The sequence below is a fragment of the Pleurodeles waltl genome, chromosome 5 (genome assembly GCF_031143425.1).
Source record: "Pleurodeles waltl isolate 20211129_DDA chromosome 5, aPleWal1.hap1.20221129, whole genome shotgun sequence".
Taxonomy (NCBI): Eukaryota; Metazoa; Chordata; class Amphibia; order Caudata; family Salamandridae; genus Pleurodeles; species Pleurodeles waltl.
Window position 1 is genome coordinate 1,855,329,095 of NC_090444.1, and position 19,652 is coordinate 1,855,348,746.

The following is a 19,652-nucleotide window of genomic DNA, read 5'->3' on the forward strand; positions in this document are numbered from 1 at the left end:
AAGGAGTTAACAGAGTTCGAGCAGCACACAGTGGGCCCTCTGCACCCTGGCCTCATGCCCTCCCCCGCCCTAGCTTGCTCTGTGCCCTTCCGGACCTTGGACTGGGACTCAAGCTGCCCCTACCAGTGCACGGACGCCCATAGCACATTAGCAATGTGCTTCCTCAAAGGCTGCCTGACCCACGGTTGCCAGCTCATGTGAGGGGCATCCACCCCCTCTGCAGCACACAGGGGGCATCCCAAGGGTAAGGAACCCTGGAGGGCCGCCTCTGTGCGCTACCTCACGGGATCCGACCTGGAGCCCGGTCCTCCCTGACTCGGCAGGAGCTTCTAAAATTAGATTTACATATGTGTTTTACAAAGCACCAAAGGGACAAGGTGCCACACTTGCACGTATATGACGCATTGAAAACACAAGGAATACAAAACCTGCATTCAGAATTTACAGCCGCAGAAAGAAAAAGGCACTGAAAGAACTGAACTGGGCTCTGTCCTGGTGTATGACAAGTCATGTCAATAATCTGTAATCTTCTTTGATTTACCGTCTGATAAACTGATATGACCGAACTACTGATGTCGTTACATAAAATGCTTGTGCCATCGGTTTGCAGGACAGGGATAACTGGGGTGGACCGATAGCCACAGATACACCCCTTTTTGTATACAAGCTTCTAGTGGCCCAGCATCGCCTTCTGCTTAACAAGGGCCCAGCCTGACTCTCTCCTGCTCCATGTTCCGAGGGTAAGCATCTGGGGTATTCGGCTGTAGCCCATCAGAGCCAAGAAGGAGAGAGAAACAAGTACCACAAGGCCAGCAGGGTCACTTTTTCCATCTCTTATAAATAGATTTCAGACTCAACACTCCAACTATAATTAGCTGCCTGTTGATGCAGGTGTGTCACGGGCCAGCCTTCCCGCCCGAGCCACCCTCACGCCTCATGACTGATCCCAAAAGTAGGCGGCATCATCACCAAAGTACCTCACTCGTGCACCCAAGAAAAGGGGCAACTGTATCCTCAAGCAAATAAACAAAACATCTATGTGTCACAAATCTTCAAGCGGAGAAATATACCTTAGCACTACACAAAGTGCACCTTCCTAGAGGACTACCTGAAAAGGGGAAGTTACCCATAAAACTATGCAGCTTGCTCATGCTAGACCTTTAAAAGGACACAACCATATCATAGCAAGGGTGAAACCTCTCAAATGGCCCATCTGCTGCTTGCCAAGCTGAGCGTCTGGTTCAACCCCGAGTACAAGGGAGTTCATGGCCACATCCAGATGAACCTCTGACCAGATGCATCAAGCCAGCCTCACACACCGCCTCTGGTTGTATCCTGGCGGGATCCAGGCAGCTCGGCGGTGGCCCTACATTCAAGGAACCACTCTTGGAAAGTCCCTCGGTGCTGGAAATAGACTTCAGGACATATTGAAAAGAAGTGTAGGCCTCCCCCTGTTAACAAGCTTTCCCTCTAGCCATCTGTGATACATTATGTCCATGCTGTGACTGCAACCCTGAACGCACAGGAGCAAATTTGCTGCATTATAATACCTTTAAAACAAAAATAATGCATAACATTGAAAGAAAGAGAGGTAACATTAGAACTCCAACCTGCAACTTAAAAAAAAAAAAAAGAAAAAAAAAAAAATCAGATGCTGCAAGAATGTCTCTCAGCATCCTAATACCAGGCAGAAGAAGCTACAACACAATATTACGTTTCACTTTTGTAGACTTCGGCCACCTTAGGAGCACACACGTTGATACACAGAGATCCTTCAATACCAACTACAGTTCTCGGTACCAACTTCGGCTCCTTTCAGCGGCTTGAAATGGATAAAGCGCTACATATTCTGTGCAATAGGCTGGTTTGAGAGCTCGTGGGTAGGAGGTCTGAGGAAGCGGCCTTTGGTTCTGATAAGCAGCCCAGGTAGGAAAAATGGACCTCAGGTTTTCACTAAAGAAGGGAACAGCAATGGTCCCAGAAATCCCTCTATTGAGTTGTCCATTTCACTAATTACCTGTGGTCTGCAGGCTAGCAGTTTTATTGTAATTTCAAATATAAATCTACAGCTTGTTAATGTAATTTTCAAAACCACAAAAACTGACTCAATAAGCTAGAAAAATGGTCTATAAAACACAAGTGCTCTGAATTAATTCCACTGAGCTCATTCTACCCCAGTTCTAGTGACCCTGGGAAGGAGGTTTCAGCGGCTGGTTCTTCAATGCAGGGAGGCCTTCGGTTCACTGTGTGATGCCGCCCGAGGGTGCCAGGGGTACAGGCAGATGTGAAGTCCTGATGCCGCCCGAGGGTGCCAGGGGTACAGGCAGATGTGAAGTCCTGGTGCCGCCCGAGGGTGCCAGGGGTGCAGGCAGATGTGAAGTCCTGGTGCCGCCCGAGGGTGCCAGGGGTACAGGCAGATGTGAAGTCCTGGTGCCGCCCGAGGGTGCCAGGGGTACAGGCAGATGTGAAGTCCTGATGCCGCCCGAGGGTGCGAGGGGTACAGGCAGATGTGAAGTCCTGGTGCCGCCCGAGGGTGCCAGGGGTACAGGCAGATGTGAAGTCCTGATGCCGCCCGAGGGTGCGAGGGGTACAGGCAGATGTGAAGTCCTGGTGCCGCCCGAGGGTGCCAGGGGTACAGGCAGATGTGAAGTCCGGTGCCAGGGGTACAGGCAGATGTGAAGTCCTGATGCCGCCCGAGGGTGCGAGGGGTACAGGCAGATGTGAAGTCCTGGTGCCGCCCGAGGGTGCCAGGGGTACAGGCAGATGTGAAGTCCGGTGCGAGGGGTACAGGCAGATGTGAAGTCCTGATGCCGCCCGAGGGTGCGAGGGGTACAGGCAGATGTGAAGTCCTACGTGGGAATACTTACACAAGGTACATTATCTGGTGTTCGGTACACAATGGGATCCCTTAATAGCACAGCTCGTTACTTGCTGAATGTCCCTGGCGCTATCGCCGTGTGTAGTCCTGGGCACTCAGTTCATCACTGGTCGATCTGGCCCGTTCTCCTGTGCAGACGGCCAGTGTCACGCATTCCCCAGTGGATTTTTAGGTGGCTCCCCAACCAAGCTCTAGCTAGACTCAGGAACATTTTTCATTATGATGGAATAATCTGAGTAATTTTGTGTGACTTTTTTTTACACAAAATGATCAAAAATCAAGCAAATACACCCGTACCACCACTTAAGATCGAAAGACATAGGTCTCTGCTCCCTGCCGCTAAAACAACAATAGAGGAGCCCTGTTGTGTACACCACAGAACTAAACGGCAATCGCACCTTTCGGCATTCATGCACTTTACGACTCGGTGTTTGCCTGCCGGTGTTTTTACTTTTTCAACTAGTACGGCAGTGACGGCCTTCCAGTACCAGGGCAGGAACCCTCTGCATTTTGAAGAACTGGAGGCTCACTTGTTGGATTTATTTTTAATGTGAAATGTGAGTTTCCATTTGAATTTTTGTGCAAAGATTTTAATTAACTGAGCACTTAATAAAAGTATCCATCCTACACCCGTTTGCGTAATTTGTCACAAAAAATCCTACTAAAGGAATAATGATCTTAGAGAGCAGCATCTGCTCTTCCTGTTCTGTAGACGCTAGGGCTACGGTCTCAGTACAAAATGCTTCATTTTGGATGCAAGGGTGCATTTTGCGCTAAGAAAATAGCTTTAAATGCTGAATTACGGTCCTTGCATAAATGTGTAATTTTGCGAAATTATGTTCCTGCAAGTTACGGCCACCCCTAGTTATACACTGCTTGCTGGAGGGGGTCCATGGCACAACTCACTTTATTGTGGGTGACTACTGTCCCCATTACTACCTAATTGTTGTTGGCAGCTAATTTTGAAGGATGGGACAGGCATTTTTACCCTTACTACCACCTCTCCCGTGTAAAACCTGCAAAGGCTGACTTGTCTTTCACACTTACCCCGCCCCCTTCCAAATGAAGGAAGTACTCGTGTGGGGAGCATTTGTTCACCAGTGCGCATCATAGGATGCCTTTCATTACCAAGGAAACCTGATTAACTCAGCACTTTAGCACGGAGTTCAACAACACCTACAGTAAGATGCAATGTCAACGATTAGTTCCTCTGGAGCATGGGTCTCCAGCCTTTTCACTAACAAGAGCTACTTATGCTCAATGAAAATCACCATGAGCTACTAATACTATCAGTGTAGGACACATCAGACAATTACAGTGCATGTGCATGGTGACCAGCCGTGATCGCCTCACTGCAGTATTACCAGGTGTGAAGTAAAAAAGACTTAGTCAATTTGGAGTGCCTCTACAAGGGGAATACATACTAGCCACAGGTCCAATGTCTCCCAGCACCACGGTAATAATGTTAGTAATAAGGCTGTGAAGGCAGCATGATTTATCAATCAGATATAAGCTTTAAATAGGTTAAAAAACATATGGATTCCGAGCGTACAAACACACAAATACACACCTTTCAATTTGAGTACACATATATTATTTCAACCAAAAAAAAACCTTCCAATTTAGTAGGATGGGCTGGACACAGGAGAGCTACTCGCAAGTAGCTGGAAAGCTACCAGTAGCTCATGAGCTAATCGTTGGAAAAGCCTGCTCTACAGGTTTGGGGTAACTCTGAATTTGGGAGGACATTTAGATCGCCCAAATACCACAGTTTTCAATTTTTAGCTAGAACTACCAGCTAGATATTCAAATTGCAAAGCGTCCTATACACCAATGCAGAGTAAAGGACTGGTCTAGAGGCAGGAAGCATATCTGCAATCCCTAAAGGAATTAGGAACATATTCCAGGGTTGAGGACAAGGACCTACTAAGGCTGCGGCCTGAAAAGAGGGTAGACACCCTGACCAAACTGTCTTAACTCTACCCCCAAAAATACAGGCCCAGTTGTAACCAGTGGTGCTATGAACTATGTCTCCATCGAGATGCCAAGACCACACACGTTACTGTTATCCAATCGGACCCGAAAAACTACAATCTGTGAGAATGAAGCAAAAACAAGAACTGACATTAAATCCAGCCTCAAGGGAAAAGTTGAACAGATTCGTAGTCAAGCTCCAACTGAATAAGTGGCCTGCTTCGGGCACCCTCCCTATTCCTAGGAGTGGCCCACTTACCCCTTTGTAAGCGACAAAGGGCACCCTCTCACCACACCAGTAATAATATGTGCACAGTCATCTGCCTGCATGTCCACCTTGAATGGCGCACAAGGTTGCCTTCAGACACCTCCCTCCCCCTAGGTCCCCGGGACCTGCCTGCATGCCACCACCGAGATCCACAGTACAGCACACGACTATGGAAGCAATACTAACAGAAAACGGTGATGCACCGGCAAGGAAGAAGGAACCGAGTAAGAATGAGTAAAGCTGTGCTGGATTGGTTGCCCAGAATATGCAGACCTGCCTCTGAACTCAGGTCACATCATTCAGCTAATGCTGCTGTCCCACTGAGTAGCAATAATGCGTCAAGCTCTTGTTCTCAAATTATTTAGGATAAATCAACCATTGTAGGCTTAAAATGTAATTTTAACTATGTGTTCTAGCAATACCTTTTCGACCAGAGTACCTACTGAAAGCCAAATCCCATACACTGAGCTCACAGTAGCACTTGGGTCTAGTGAATCCAAAGACAACATGAAATACTAGTTAACCTGTGCCCTTCTGCCCCACCAGCCTGACACTCTGAGTTCGAACAGTACGGTCTGCCCAGACTCGGTGATAGAACAATAAGCCTTCCCATCCTCTGCACTGGTGGGTGTGAGTAATGGCCAGGGAGCCTGTAATAAGCACGGCTAAAAGCAACAGTCAAAATAATGCTCATTCATAATCACTGCCACTTGGGGTGTACTTTCCAGAAAACAGACACTGTAGAAGTGGTGAAACAGGTAAATGACATTCTCATCTGCAAAATGGAATCTTTTTTAGTCACATGTTAACTTGCAAGGTCAGATGGGCAGCAGTTCCTTTCCTAGGGCCATGGCAAGGTTATGGAACACCCTGCCTGCCCATATTGTTAAGGTTGGTGCTTTTGCTGTGTTGAAAAAAAATCTCTAAAAACTTGGCTTTTCTCGTCCTAAGTTATGGTGCCTAGCTTTAATTACAGAGTTCTTCTTGGCTTAGCGCTCAGATATCCTCGGGTTTAATGCGCTTTATAAATGGTCTTTTCATTATATTTCTTTTCAATGCAGCAAGGGCCACATATGGTGGTTGAGCGTGGAGGAGAGGGACAAAGAAAGCATTCCTTAAAGTAACTTGGCCCTGCTGTGATTCAAGAACAAACAAACACAAATGATGGACGGAACGCGGAACCAATCAAACATTCACCCCCAGTCACAGATCTGGGTTTAGTCCATCAATTCTTTTGCTCACCATGCCACCCCAGTTTGGACCCAGCCATATACAAATCAGTCTTGACCCTGTTCCCCATGAAAACAGCCCAGCCCGAACTGCCAGGCCAGGTCCGCAGTGGACCAGAAAGAAGCATCCTATGACCGATTTCAGGGTATTACCCTTCATCAGCCAGGCTAGCTTTAATCCAGTGACACAGTGAGCCCGGGAACCACGTCTGGGCATACCAGGCGCACTTATGGCGACAAAAGCAAACAAACACAAATGATGCAAGGAACGCGGAACCAAATAAACATCCACCCCCATTAACAGATCTGGGTTTAATCCATAGTTCTTTTGCTCACCATGCCATTCTAGTTTGGACCCAGCCAAATACAAATCAGTCTTGACCCTGTTCCCCATGGGAACAGTCCAGCCCGAACTGCCAAGCCAGGTCCACCGTGAACCAGAAACAAGCATCCTTGGACCGGTTTCAGGGTATCACCCTTCATCAGCCAGGCTAGCTTGAATCCAGTGACACTGTGAGCCCGGGAACCACATCTGGGCATACCCTGCGCACTTATGGCGACAAAAGCAAACACACACAAATGATGCAAGGAACGCAGAACCAATCAAACATTCACCTCCAGTCACAGATCTGGGTTTAATCCATCAATTCTTTTGCTCACCATGCCACCCAAGTTTGGACCCAGTCACATGCAAATCAGTCTTGACCCTGTTCCCCATGGGAACAGTCCAGCCGAACTGTACTGGGGGTGAATGTTTGACATTGTTTAGCATACCGTCCATCATTTGTTCTTTTTGCATTTGTAGCCATAAGTGGAAAGGGTATGCCCAGACGTGGGTCCCGTGCTTCCCATGCCACTGGATTCAAGGTAGCCTGGATGAGGAGGGGTGATACCCCTAAACCGGTCCAAGGATGCTTGTTTCCAGTCCAGGGAAGACCTGGCCTGGCAGTTCGGGCTGGACTGTTCCCATGGGGAATAGGGTCAAGACGGATTTGCATATGGCAGGGTTCAAACTGGAATGGCATGGGCAGCAAAAAAACGATGGATTTAGGCCAATATCTCTGTACTGGGGGTGAATGTTTGACATTGTTCAGCATTCCGTACATCACTTGTTCTTTTTGTGTGATTCAAGAACAGTTAGTAAAATGTTCTGAAAGTATAGACTGGTGACCATGTGGCAGCTGGTCAGAGGCCACAGAAGAGATCGTGCTCAAGAGTGCTATTGTTACAAAATGTGCCCTTGTGTAGGTAAAGAAGTGACAGCTTCCAAGTAGATAACAGTGCTTAATTTGTGGAACTGTACTTGTTTAAACAGATGTATCTTTTCCCTTGATGTAAACTCAGACCCTACAAAACAGTTGTGTGGCTAAATTGAATTCCTATACAGAAGAGCTGTCTACCATTGCCATACATCAAAACTGTAGAACCACTCCTCTTCCTGGCTTTTCTAGAGTCCAAACCAGAGCCTCCATTTCCAGGGCCTAGCCACTCTTGTCTTTTCTTCCCCAAGAGTACTTCAAGAGGCTGATCGGGCGGACGCACAGCAGGCGCATGGCCGATGCGCCAAAGGCAAGCCCATCCAAGCCCAGATTGCGACCAGCGCCAGCCACGTTGCTGGTTTTACATCAGGTGCTTGTTTGTCCTCGGACTTCTTAAAAACCTGCAAAGAAAGCGAGCCACACTGCGGCCTCTCTATGTCGCACTCTTGTATGGAAGGCCCAGTCTCTTTTTTTAAATGAAGATGTGTGCTTGGAGTTCCCTCAGAGCGCCATCAGCTACGCCATGGTGTCAGGGAAAGAGACCTCTCTTAGGCAGCCTTGTTAATGTCCACTCCCTGAGCGAACATACTCAGGAAAGTCATGATTTGATAGTAGATTCTCAGTTTGATTTCCTGTGCATTACTGAATTTTGGCTGAAAGAATGTTACAACCCCAAAACTGCCCTGGCCTTACCCCTGGGTTATACCATCATCAGGCGGGACAGGGCAGAGTCGCATTGGAGGTGGGTTGGCCATTATCCTTTGTGACACACTTCAATGTGATTCCTTTCATCTGGTTTCCCTTGAAGGGGCAGAAAGCCTAGATTTTGTTTTAGGCAGAACCCCTCTGTCTTTCTCAGGCAGTTTAAGCCTGTGGCTATCTTTCTAGCATTATTGGGCTCTAGTGGGCATGTGCAGCACAGGTTTTTTATTAAACTGTTTTTTTTGTGCATCCTGAACTAACATGCTTTTAAGCTGTTACTAAACACCTCTCAGTACAGTGATAACAACAGATGTACTAAAGTGACACATTCCCACATGTTAAAAGCATACAAGAGTCACCCCTCTATTTTAAAATTTCCCCAGCCGCCACTGACTGCAGGAGAGGCGTAGATCCCAGCCCTCCGCCCTCCGCCCGCTGGTATACCCAGGTAGGAGCAAATCAGCGCTTACTTTGTAAGCAAGCTGAACGGAAATGGAGAAAGGTCTATCTGCTTGAAGATTTACTTTTCTTCAGAGCAGCTTTAAAATTGTATAGTAGTCAGATAAAAGCTGCAAAGAAACTATGTTGCCTCCCAGATTGAGGAAGCTAAAGCTAACTCAAAAACTATTTTTAATATCACAAATACTTTTCTGCATCCTAAAGCTCTAAACAGGGAGATCCCTCCCTCTCAAAAGCTGTGCGATCAAATTGCTAACTTCTTCAATGAGAAAATATGCACCATCCAACAGGGCTTCATAATTAATCCATCATCGACTGATAAACACAATGGGAATTCCATACCCTATAGCAGAGTACAAAAAATTGACAACATTTAATGACATTACCCTGGAGCAATCTCGACAGCCCATACTGCCCTGTAAATCAGGATCGCCCAAAGACCCTTGTCCCCAGTCCATTCTGCATACAGTTAATGACACTGTCAACCCTATAATTAATGGACACCTCACTAAAGAATGCGTCCCACTTGATAGGAAGTTGGTCATAGTAAAACCTTTGCAAAAAAAGATCCTACAACATTGTCTAATCTCCGCCCCATTTCTCTATTCCCTTTTCTGAGCAAAGTTCCAAAAAAACTAGTTAACCAATTGTTAACCTTTCTTGAAGATACTATCAGCCTCCTTTCGCGGCAGTCTGATTTCCATCCGGGGGTACTCCACGGAGTCTGATCTGTTGGAAGTTGCCAAAATCCGGAAATTCATTATGTACACATGAAACAATGCAGTGTTGATCGTACTAGACTTATCCGCTGCTTTTGATACAATCTCTCATGACATCCTGCTCCAACAGATCAAAGATTGTGGATCTCTCACCAGGCTTTAGCCTGGATAAAATCTTTCTTGGAAAACTGTAGACAATTTTTGTCTTCAGAAAGGACAGTGATATCAGGAGTCCCACAGGGCTTGTTGCTGAGCCCTACCCTATTTAATATCTACATGGCTCCCCTGATTTCGACCTCCGACATTGAGACCATATCCTATACAGATAACATGCAGCTGATCCCATCGCAGGACAGAGCATCTTGTGGCTCCGAACGCAACTTTAAAAATTGACTCTCTGCAGTCATTTTGTGTATGCAATTTAATCATCTCCAAAAACACTGAGATCATGCTGCCCAGAAAATCAAACTTTTTGTACCAGCCAAATGGTGGCCTTCTACAGTGACGCTCCCCACCCTTACCTGCCACTGTAGAGGCGGTAAAAATCTAGGGGTGAAATTTGATGCTTCTTTATCGTTTTGACCTCAATCACTAACAGTGACCGGTATGTGTTTTAACCTTTTAAAGTCCCTGAGGAAATTCACTGTTGCCTTTGCCTTAAACGCGTGTATATTGGATTATTGCAATGCAGGGTCAGCTAAACAAACCATTTTCCTTCCACTATTCTGTAATTCTTTGAGTGAGAATCTTTCAGCATTCGTTCGACCTCACAACAGAGTCAGATCTATCTGCACAGCCTCAAGATGCTCCCATGGGAGTGGTAATGCGCTTTACTAAAGATATATTCATTCATTAAGACTTACACCACAAGAGTGCTTCTTGCTTGATTTGTAACTTCTACTAACTGTAAACAAGGTCACTGCAATGTCTGACACATCATTTTGACGGATAGCTTCCACAGGGACCTCCTTGAGACTAAAAGCAAACTTTAGGTGTGTGCTCACTAGATTTCTCTGCAGGCCTCTTATCAGCATTTAGAAATGAGCCTAAGACTGCCTCTCAGCTCAGAAAGGAAGTGCATTAGCAAAGCTAAGTGCGAGTCTGAATAAAGGAATATAGACAGGGCCACTGGAATTATGCACCAGGAGTGGGCCAAATAATGCAGCAGGACTGAGTAAATTATGTGTCAAGAAAAGGCAAATTATGTGGCATAATTCAGCACTTTTCATAAAAGTATTACTTCATTATATCATAATTTTCAAACTTTGTAACAGTGTCTGTGCATTTGTTGCATCTCATTAGCATCAAGTTAACACCCAAATATAGCAATAAGTATCAGAAAGGTGACCAGTTCAGCTTTGCAAAGGGCCTTTCACTGCAGGCAACACCTGTTGCTGCATTCTTAGTAACTTTTGAACCATCTGAGCTAGAAACATTTTTCTGGGGTTAAAATCTGCAGATTATCGATTATGTGGAAAATATAGCATATCTATAATAATTATGCAAAAATCACTGCCACACAATTGCATAATTCCAGTGGCCCTGAATATAGGTAACTGTAACAAGGTGGCAGCAAATAAGGGGACAGGAATGGACTTTGTAGGAGTCATGGGGTTAGGAATGATTTTCATCATGAGAGGTGTGTTTCACTCTCAGTACTGGAACAGGAGGATGTGCTGCAGCTGAAGAAAGGGGTAAAGTAAAGAAGTGTTTGAGTGATGGAGGTCAGGTCTAAGGAGAACTTAAAGAGAGGAGTATGTCCTCAATCCAAGAATTATAAGGAGTGCTTAAGTTTACGGCTGAAATGCATAAAGAAAACTATGTGTGGTCTCAAGGGGAAAGTTTTAAGGAGTGTTCAAGGTCAGGATGAAGCTGCATCGACAAAGCTGGAGTAGTTGCAGGAATACCAGTGGCTGCTGAGGAACAATGACTGTGCTTGTGTGAAACAGAGCTCCTGCTGGCGTGCACCCTCACTAATAAAACGATAAAGGTGCATGGACAGAGCTGTGAATGAACCATAGCAGTCAATCAATCCATCAGTATTTATAAAGCATGGCAAATCACATGTGAGGGTCTCAAAGTGATGTAGGTGAATGTAGAAAGTCCAGCAGTTCTAGATTTCGGTGTACTGAAAGAGGTGTGCAAGACTATATAGTGTACAGCAGATTGAGTTGAGGAGCTGTGAGTGAGGTAGGATTGAGCAAATGATCGACCCCAGCTGAACACAGATGTCTGCAGATCGGGACTGAGGTGCACTGGTAGAGTTGTGTCTGACCCCCACCAGTACACAGCTGGGGCACCAACATTACATGGCTGAGATGCACTGGCAGAGCTGTGTTTGAACTGGCAGTGCACAGCAGGGGTATCTGCATTACAGCATTGAGGTGCACTTGCAGAGCTGTGCGTGGGTCTCAGTACTGGCAGAAGGTGAGGATGGCAAGCAGAGATGAGGGTCTCAGTGACAAGCAGAGATGAGAGGGTCGCCGTGACAGGGAGAGGTTCTCAGTGCTGCCTGAAGTGAGTGACAGAGCTGTGAGAGGGTCTCAGTGACAGGGAAGAAGGTCTCAGGGAAGAGGGTCTCAGTGCTGCCTGAAGTGAGTGACAGGGTGTGAGTGACAGGGAGAGGGTGTGAGTGACAGGGAGAGGGTGTGAGTGACAGGGAGAGGGTGTGAGTGACAGGGAGAGGGTGTGAGTGACAGGGAGAGGGTCTCAGTGCTGCCTGAAGTGAGTGACAGGGCTGTGAGAGGGTGTGAGTGACAGGGAAGAAAGTCTCAGGGAGAGGGTTTCAGTGCTGCCTGAAGTGAGTGACAGGGCTGTGAGAGGGTCGCCGTGACAGGGAGAGGTTCTCAGTGCTGCCTGAAGTGAGTGACAGAGCTGTGAGAGGGTCTCAGTGACAGGGAAGAAAGGTCTCAGTGACAGGGAAGAAGGTCTCAGTGACAGGGAAGAGGGTCTCAGTGCTGCCTGTACAGGGAGTGCAGAATTATTAGGCAAGCTGTATTTTTGAGGATTAATTTTATTATTGAACAACAACCATGTTCTCAATGAACCCAAAAAACTCATTAATATCAAAGCTGAATATTTTTGGAAGTAGTTTTTAGTTTGTTTTTAGTTTTAGCTATGTTAGGGGGATATCTGTGTGTGCAGGTGACTATTACTGTGCATAATTATTAGGCAACTTAACAAAAAACAAATATATACCCATTTCAATTATTTATTATTACCAGTGAAACCAACATAACATCTCAACATTCACAAATATACATTTCTGACATTCAAAAACAAAACAAAAACAAATCAGTGACCAATATAGCCACCTATCTTTGCAAGGACACTCAAAAGCCTGCCATCCATGGATTCTGTCAGTGTTTTGATCTGTTCACCATCAACATTGCGTGCAGCAGCAACCACAGCCTCCCAGACACTGTTCAGAGAGGTGTATTGTTTTCCCTCCTTGTAAATCTCACATTTGATGATGGACCACAGGTTCTCAATGGGGTTCAGATCAGGTGAACAAGGAGGCCATGTCATTAGATTTCCTTCTTTTATACCCTTTCTTGCCAGCCACGCTGTGGAGTACTTGGACGCGTGTGATGGAGCATTGTCCTGCATGAAAATCATGTTTTTCTTGAAGGATGCAGACTTCTTCCTGTACCACTGCTTGAAGAAGGTGTCTTCCAGGAACTGGCAGTAGGACTGGGAGTTGAGCTTGACTCCATCCTCAACCCGAAAAGGCCCCACAAGCTCATCTTTGATGATACCAGCCCAAACCAGTACTCCACCTCCACCTTGCTGGCGTCTGAGTCGGACTGGAGCTCTCTGCCCTTTACCAATCCAGCCACGGGCCCATCCATCTGGCCCATCAAGACTCACTCTCATTTCATCAGTCCATAAAACCTTAGAAAAATCAGTCTTGAGATATTTCTTGGCCCAGTCTTGACGTTTCAGCTTGTGTGTCTTGTTCAGTGGTGGTCGTCTTTCAGCCTTTCTTACCTTGGCCATGTCTCTGAGTATTGCACACCTTGTGCTTTTGGGCACTCCAGTGATGTTGCAGCTCTAAAATATGGCCAAACTGGTGGCAAGTGGCATCGTGGCAGCTGCACGCTTGACTTTTCTCAGTTCATGGGCAGTAATTTTGCGCCTTGGTTTTTCCACACGCTTCTTGCGACCCTGTTGACTATTTTGAATGAAACGCTTGATTGTTAGATGATCACACTTCAGAAGCTTTGCAATTTTAAGAGTGCTGCATCCCTCTGCAAGATATCTCACTATTTTTGACTTTTCTGAGCCTGTCAAGTCCTTCTTTTGACCCATTTTGCCAAAGGAAAGGAAGTTGCCTAATAATTATGCACACCTGATATAGGGTGTTGATGTCATTAGACCACACCCCTTCTCATTACAGAGATGCACATCACCTAATATGCTTAATTGGTAGTAGGCTTTCGAGCCTATACAGCTTGGAGTAAGACAACATGCATAAAGAGGATGATGTGGTCAAAATACTCATTTGCCTAATAATTCTGCACTCCCTGTAGTGAGTGACAGGGCTGTGAGAGGGTGTCAGTGACAGGGAGAGGGTCTGAATGTTGCATACATAAAGACGGGCAGAGGGAGAGGAGCCAGTACAGACCTGCTCCTGACGCCGATGTTGCATGCAGTCAGTCAGCGACAGGGAGGGGGGCCTCAATGGCAGACAGGGGGGCCTCAGTAAAAGAGATAGGAGTCTTAGGAAGAGGGGGGCCCTGCAGCACATACAGTGACAGTCAGAGAGTCACTCGGTGACAGGGTCTCGGTGACCGGGAAGGCCCCCGCAGCACATACGGATAGGTTCAGACACAGGGGGAGTCATTCTGACCCTGGCGGTAAAAACCACCAGGGCCAACGACCGCGGGAGCACCGCCAACAGGCTGGCGGGGCTCCCATGGGCATCCTGGCCGCAGCGGTACAGCTGCGGTCAGAAACGGAAAACCGGCGGTGGACTGCCGGTTTTCCACTGCCCAAGGGAATCCTCCATGGCGGCGCAGCTTGCTGCGCCGCCATGGGGATTACGACCCCCATTACCGCCATCCTGTTCCTGGCGGTCGTGACCGCCAGGAACAGGATGGCGGTAAGGGGTGTCATGGGGCCCCTGGGGGCCCCTGCAGTGCCCATGCCACTGGGAAGGGGTTTCCCGCTGGGCTGGCGGGCGGCGTTCTGGCGGTAGCCCGCCAGCCCAGCGGGAAAGCCAGAATACCCGCGGCGGTCTTTTGACCGCGCAGCGGTATTCTGGCGGTCCCAGCCAGGCCGGCGGCTTCTGCCGCCGGCCGGGGTCAGAATGACCCCCAGGGTCTCTTAGTGACAGGGTCTCAGTGACAGGTCAGAGGTCTCATGGAGAGGGGACCCTTGCAGCCCATACAGGGAGTGCAGAATTATTAGGCAAGTTGTATTTTTGAGGATTAATTTTATTATTGAACAACAACCATGTTCTCAATGAACCCAAAAAACTCATTAATATCAAAGCTGAATATTTTTGGAAGTCGTTTTTAGTTTGTTTTTAGTTTTAGCTATGTTAGGGGGATATCTGTGTGTGCAGGTGACTATTACTGTGCATAATTATTAGGCAACTTAACAAAAAAAAATATATACCCATTTCAATTATTTATTATTACCAGTGAAACCAATATAACATCTCAACATTCACAAATATACATTTCTGACATTCAAAAACAAAACAAAAACAAATCAGTGACCAATATAGCCACCTTTCTTTGCAAGGACACTCAAAAGCCTGCCATCCATGGATTCTGTCAGTGTTTTGATCTGTTCACCATCAACATTGCGTGCAGCAGCAACCACAGCCTCCCAGACACTGTTCAGAGAGGTGTACTGTTTTCCCTCCTTGTAAATCTCACATTTGATGATGGACCACAGGTTCTCAATGGGGTTCAGATCAGGTGAACAAGGAGGCCATGTCATTAGATTTCCTTCTTTTATACCCTTTCTTGCCAGCCACGCTGTGGAGTACTTGGACGCGTGTGATGGAGCATTGTCCTGCATGAAAACCATGTTTTTCTTGAAGGATGCAGACTTCTTCCTGTACCACTGCTTGAAGAAGGTGTCTTCCAGGAACTGGCAGTAGGACTGGGAGTTGAGCTTGACTCCATCCTCAACCCGAAAAGGCCCCACAAGCTCATCTTTGATGATACCAGCCCAAACCACTACTCCACCTCAACCTTGCTGGCGTCTGAGTCGGACTGGAGCTCTCTTCCCTTTACCAATCCAGCCACGGGCCCATCCATCTGGCCCATCAAGACTCACTCTCATTTCATCAGTCCATAAAACCTTAGAAAAATCAGTCTTGAGATATTTCTTGGCCCAGTCTTGACGTTTCAGCTTGTGTGTCTTGTTCAGTGGTGGTCGTCTTTCAGCCTTTCTTACCTTGGCCATGTCTCTGAGTATTGCACACCTTGTGCTTTTGGGCACTCCAGTGATGTTGCAGCTCTGAAATATGGCCAAACTGGTGGCAAGTGGCATCGTGACAGCTGCACGCTTGACTTTTCTCAGTTCATGGGCAGTTATTTTGCGCCTTGGTTTTTCCACACGCTTCTTGCGACCCTGTTGACTATTTTGAATGAAACGCTTGATTGTTCGATGATCACGCTTCAGAAGCTTTGCAATTTTAAGAGTGCTGCATCCCTCTGCAAGATATCTCACTATTTTTGACTTTTCTGAGCCTGTCAAGTCCTTCTTTTGACCCATTTTGCCAAAGGAAAGGAAGTTGCCTAATAATTATGCACACCTGATATAGGGTGTTGATGTCATTAGACCACACCCCTTCTCATTACAGAGATGCACATCACCTAATATGCTTAATTGGTAGTAGACTTTCGAGCCTATACAGCTTGGAGTAAGACAACATGGATAAAGAGGATGATGTGGTCAAAATACTCATTTGCCTAATAATTCTGCACTCCCTGTACAGTGACAGACAGACGGTCTCTCAGTGACAGGGTCTCAGTGAGGGAAGGTGGGGGTCTCAGTGAGGGGGGCCCTCAGAGATGTGGGGGGTCTCAGTGAGGAGTGGGGGTCTCAGAGAGAGTCTCAGTGAGGGGGGGTCAGTAAGGGGGAGGGGGTATCCGTCTCAGTGAGGGGGGCTCTCAGGTATGTGGGGGGTCTCCGTGAGGGGTGGGGGTCTCAGAGAGAGTCTCAGTGAGGGGGGGGGCTCAGTGAGGTGGGGGCAGTAAGGGGGGGTCTCAGTGAGGGGGTCTCAGTAAGGGGGTCTCAGTGAGGTGGGGGTCTCAGTGAGGTGGGGGTCTCAGTGAGGTGGGGGTCTCAGTAAGGGGGTGTCTCAGTGAGGGGATCTCAGAGATGTGGGGGTCTCAGTGAGGGGGTCTCAGTAAGGGGGTGTCTCAGAGATGTGGGGGTCTCAGGGAGGGGGTCTCAGGGAGGTGGGGGTCTCAGTAAGGGGGTCTCAGGGAGGTGTGGCCTGCAGCACACACAGTCAGGGTCAGACACGGGTCCGGTACAGACCTGCTCCCGGCGCCGCCCCCGCAGGTGCTCCCGGGCCCCATGGTGTCCTCGGCGCCCCTCGGCTCTCAGCAGTCCATGTGCCCCGCAGGAGCCTCTCTCAGCCTCCCAGGCCTCAGGCCCTCCCTCCCGCAGGCGCGCAGGACACCCCCGGGTCCAGGCTGGCGGCTGCGGGACGCGTCTCTCGCGAGGGACCCCCCCAGTCTCGGGCTCCGCTCCCGGCTCCGGCCGCTTCGATGGAGGATGGTCCGCAGGAAGCGGTGCAGAGTGACAGGTAGGGGGCGGGGCCCGCGGAGGTTCCGCCCACCGCGGCCGCCATTGGATAGAATAAACTCCCGCCCCGGAAGAACCGCCTCCGCAGGCTGCCACCGGAGACCGCCCACCGCGGCCGCCATTGGATAGAAGAAACTCCCGCCCGGAAGAACCGCCTCCGCAGGTGCCAGAGGAGTACAACCCTGTGACCCGCCCCGGAACTGATGCTCCAGCCGCTCCAGAGCCGGTCCAGCCGGGGCTCCACGTTGTCCCTGGTGTTATGTCGCGGCGAGGGAGGCTGCGGCTGGTGGACGGAGCTCCGCCTCCAGCACGGGGCACATACCTGCCACGTGTCCTACGTCCACGCCTGCTGTGCTGCGCCACGCCAGGTTGAATCTGTGCATTCTGGGACTTGTAGTTCTGGTGTATAATGGAACAAAAGACTACAAGTCCCAGAATTCCAAGGAAACCTGGACTGGAGCTCCACCTGACACATGGACCTGGGAAGCTTTGCAGGGGCGAGGCACCACGGAAGTGTCCCTGTGGGTGACATTTGGGGGCTCCCACCCTTCATACTGGAAAACACCGGCCAGGTGTTCGTGGATAGAGACTCTGCACAGGCCTCAAGCTCCAGAGCACAACTTCACATGGAACCCTCTGCATTCACTGTAGCCTGGCCTTTCTCTCTCCGGTTACCTCAGTTATCAGGCTGGGGCCATCAGTGCAGCTCTAGAGCACGTTTTACAATCTCTTCTTCATGCATTTACTGTTGGATGTTCAATTTGGGGGAAGAATACCAGCTTTACGCGTTTTTATTTTTTTTGATTCTGACAGGACATTCAAATGCTGCTATAAAACCAGCCAGGTGGCAACCTGCTGACATTACCAGGTTTACAGTGAAAGCGAAACTAAAGCCATTTTTGGCTTCAAAAATCGGGAGTCTCCAGTCTGAACTGGGATGAGGCTGAAGTTAGTTTCTTATTTGGTCAGCATTTTATTTACAGGCAATATTTTTGGCAAAATACAACCTGGCCTATTAAGATGCTCACTTCCACCTACAAATAAGATACTGGCCGAATAAGAAGCTAACTTCAGCCTCCGAGTAAGATGCTGACCGAATAAGTTGCTCACTTCCACCAACGAATAAGATGCTGGCTGAATAAGAAGCTAACTTCACCCTCACTGAATTGGGTCTATTGCCATGTATGGCAATATGTTTCTGTCTGATGCCCAAGACAGCTTTCAACCTACCTTCACCCATGCCTTTCTCTCTGTTGCTTAGTTGGCGAGAGAGTTATTTTCGGCAGGAGGCTTTAAAAAAATATATATATAGTTTGATATTATTTTACCTGGCATCCCTTTATCTGAATCCATATATTTAAATTAGAATACATTTGATAAACATGATTTGAAGTGCATGTCTTCTTTATCTCGCTTATGTTGATTTTATACATGGCATCTGCCATGCTTCGCTAGCGTCCCAGCTGTGAAGCTATAATCAGTGCGCTGCAGAAATAGCTCAGTGAGTTGAGCGTTCTGTGATAGGCGTGTTAAGCCATAGGTCATTGGTTTGAGTCCCAGCACAATCCATGCAACTGTCTGTCCTCCAGAAGCTCCTGTACTGCGGTCTGGAATTTGCGAAAAAGTAACATCTGCAGTTTAGCACTATGTAAAAAACAATTTATTGGCGTCGTTTGCACCCAACATCAAGGCGGATAAAGAGGTGGAGGCAAGCGGCTAGCAGTTGCACAAGCAGCGAGGACAAATATCGCCCATCAAATTCAAGAGCGGTATGCTTATTCGAACAATGTGGACCTCCTTGTACTCATTTCCTTCTAGACAAGTAAAATACTCAACCATAGGCATGCGTGACATTATCCAGTTCTCATCTATCAACAAATGTTCTATCTTCATTGTTGTCGATGGATCATTCCTGTAACTCCACTGAATCACCTTCTTTTTGGAGGTTTAGGCGTGTGCTTTATGAGGTAGCCAAAGCCAATTTTTCCTCTTTTGAGGCCATCGTTCTTTGCTTCCTTTTGAATACCCTATCAGTTACCACAAACTACTAGCTGGTTTGCTTTCACATAACATCACACAATAGTGGCACATTGTTGAAAGTGAGTAACTTGATTTAGGCACACAAATTCACTTTTTATGGTTTGCCAAATTGAAATTCCCTTTCCATAAAAAATGCATTTGAAAATGTAAGATTAAGTTGTAAATAAGTCCTTTTTCATTCTTCAAGATGTTGCACAAACCCGGCTTGTTTGCCAGTAGGGAAGGCATAAAGAAAGCATTCTTGCAGGATTCCCATCAAGTCTTACATTGAAGGTCTCGTTGACAATGTGTCCCTTTCTGCTCTCACCTTGTGTGTGGGCTCAGGGCCACGTCTCCAGCACACTGGTT

The 19,652-nt window shown here is 47.6% G+C and overlaps 1 protein-coding gene across 1 annotated transcript in view; it reads right to left on the minus strand.

Annotated features, from left to right (window-relative positions):
• SLC35B2 (solute carrier family 35 member B2) overlaps positions 1-17,250 on the minus strand; it is a 125,784-nt gene extending 108,534 nt beyond the window's left edge. Inside the window, exon 1 of the mRNA XM_069236367.1 lies at positions 16,995-17,250. Within this exon, the coding sequence (XP_069092468.1) occupies positions 16,995-17,035 (41 nt within the window). The 5' untranslated portion in view covers positions 17,036-17,250. The remainder of the gene's footprint in view (positions 1-16,994) is intronic.
• Positions 17,251-19,652: the final 2,402 nt, after the last annotated feature.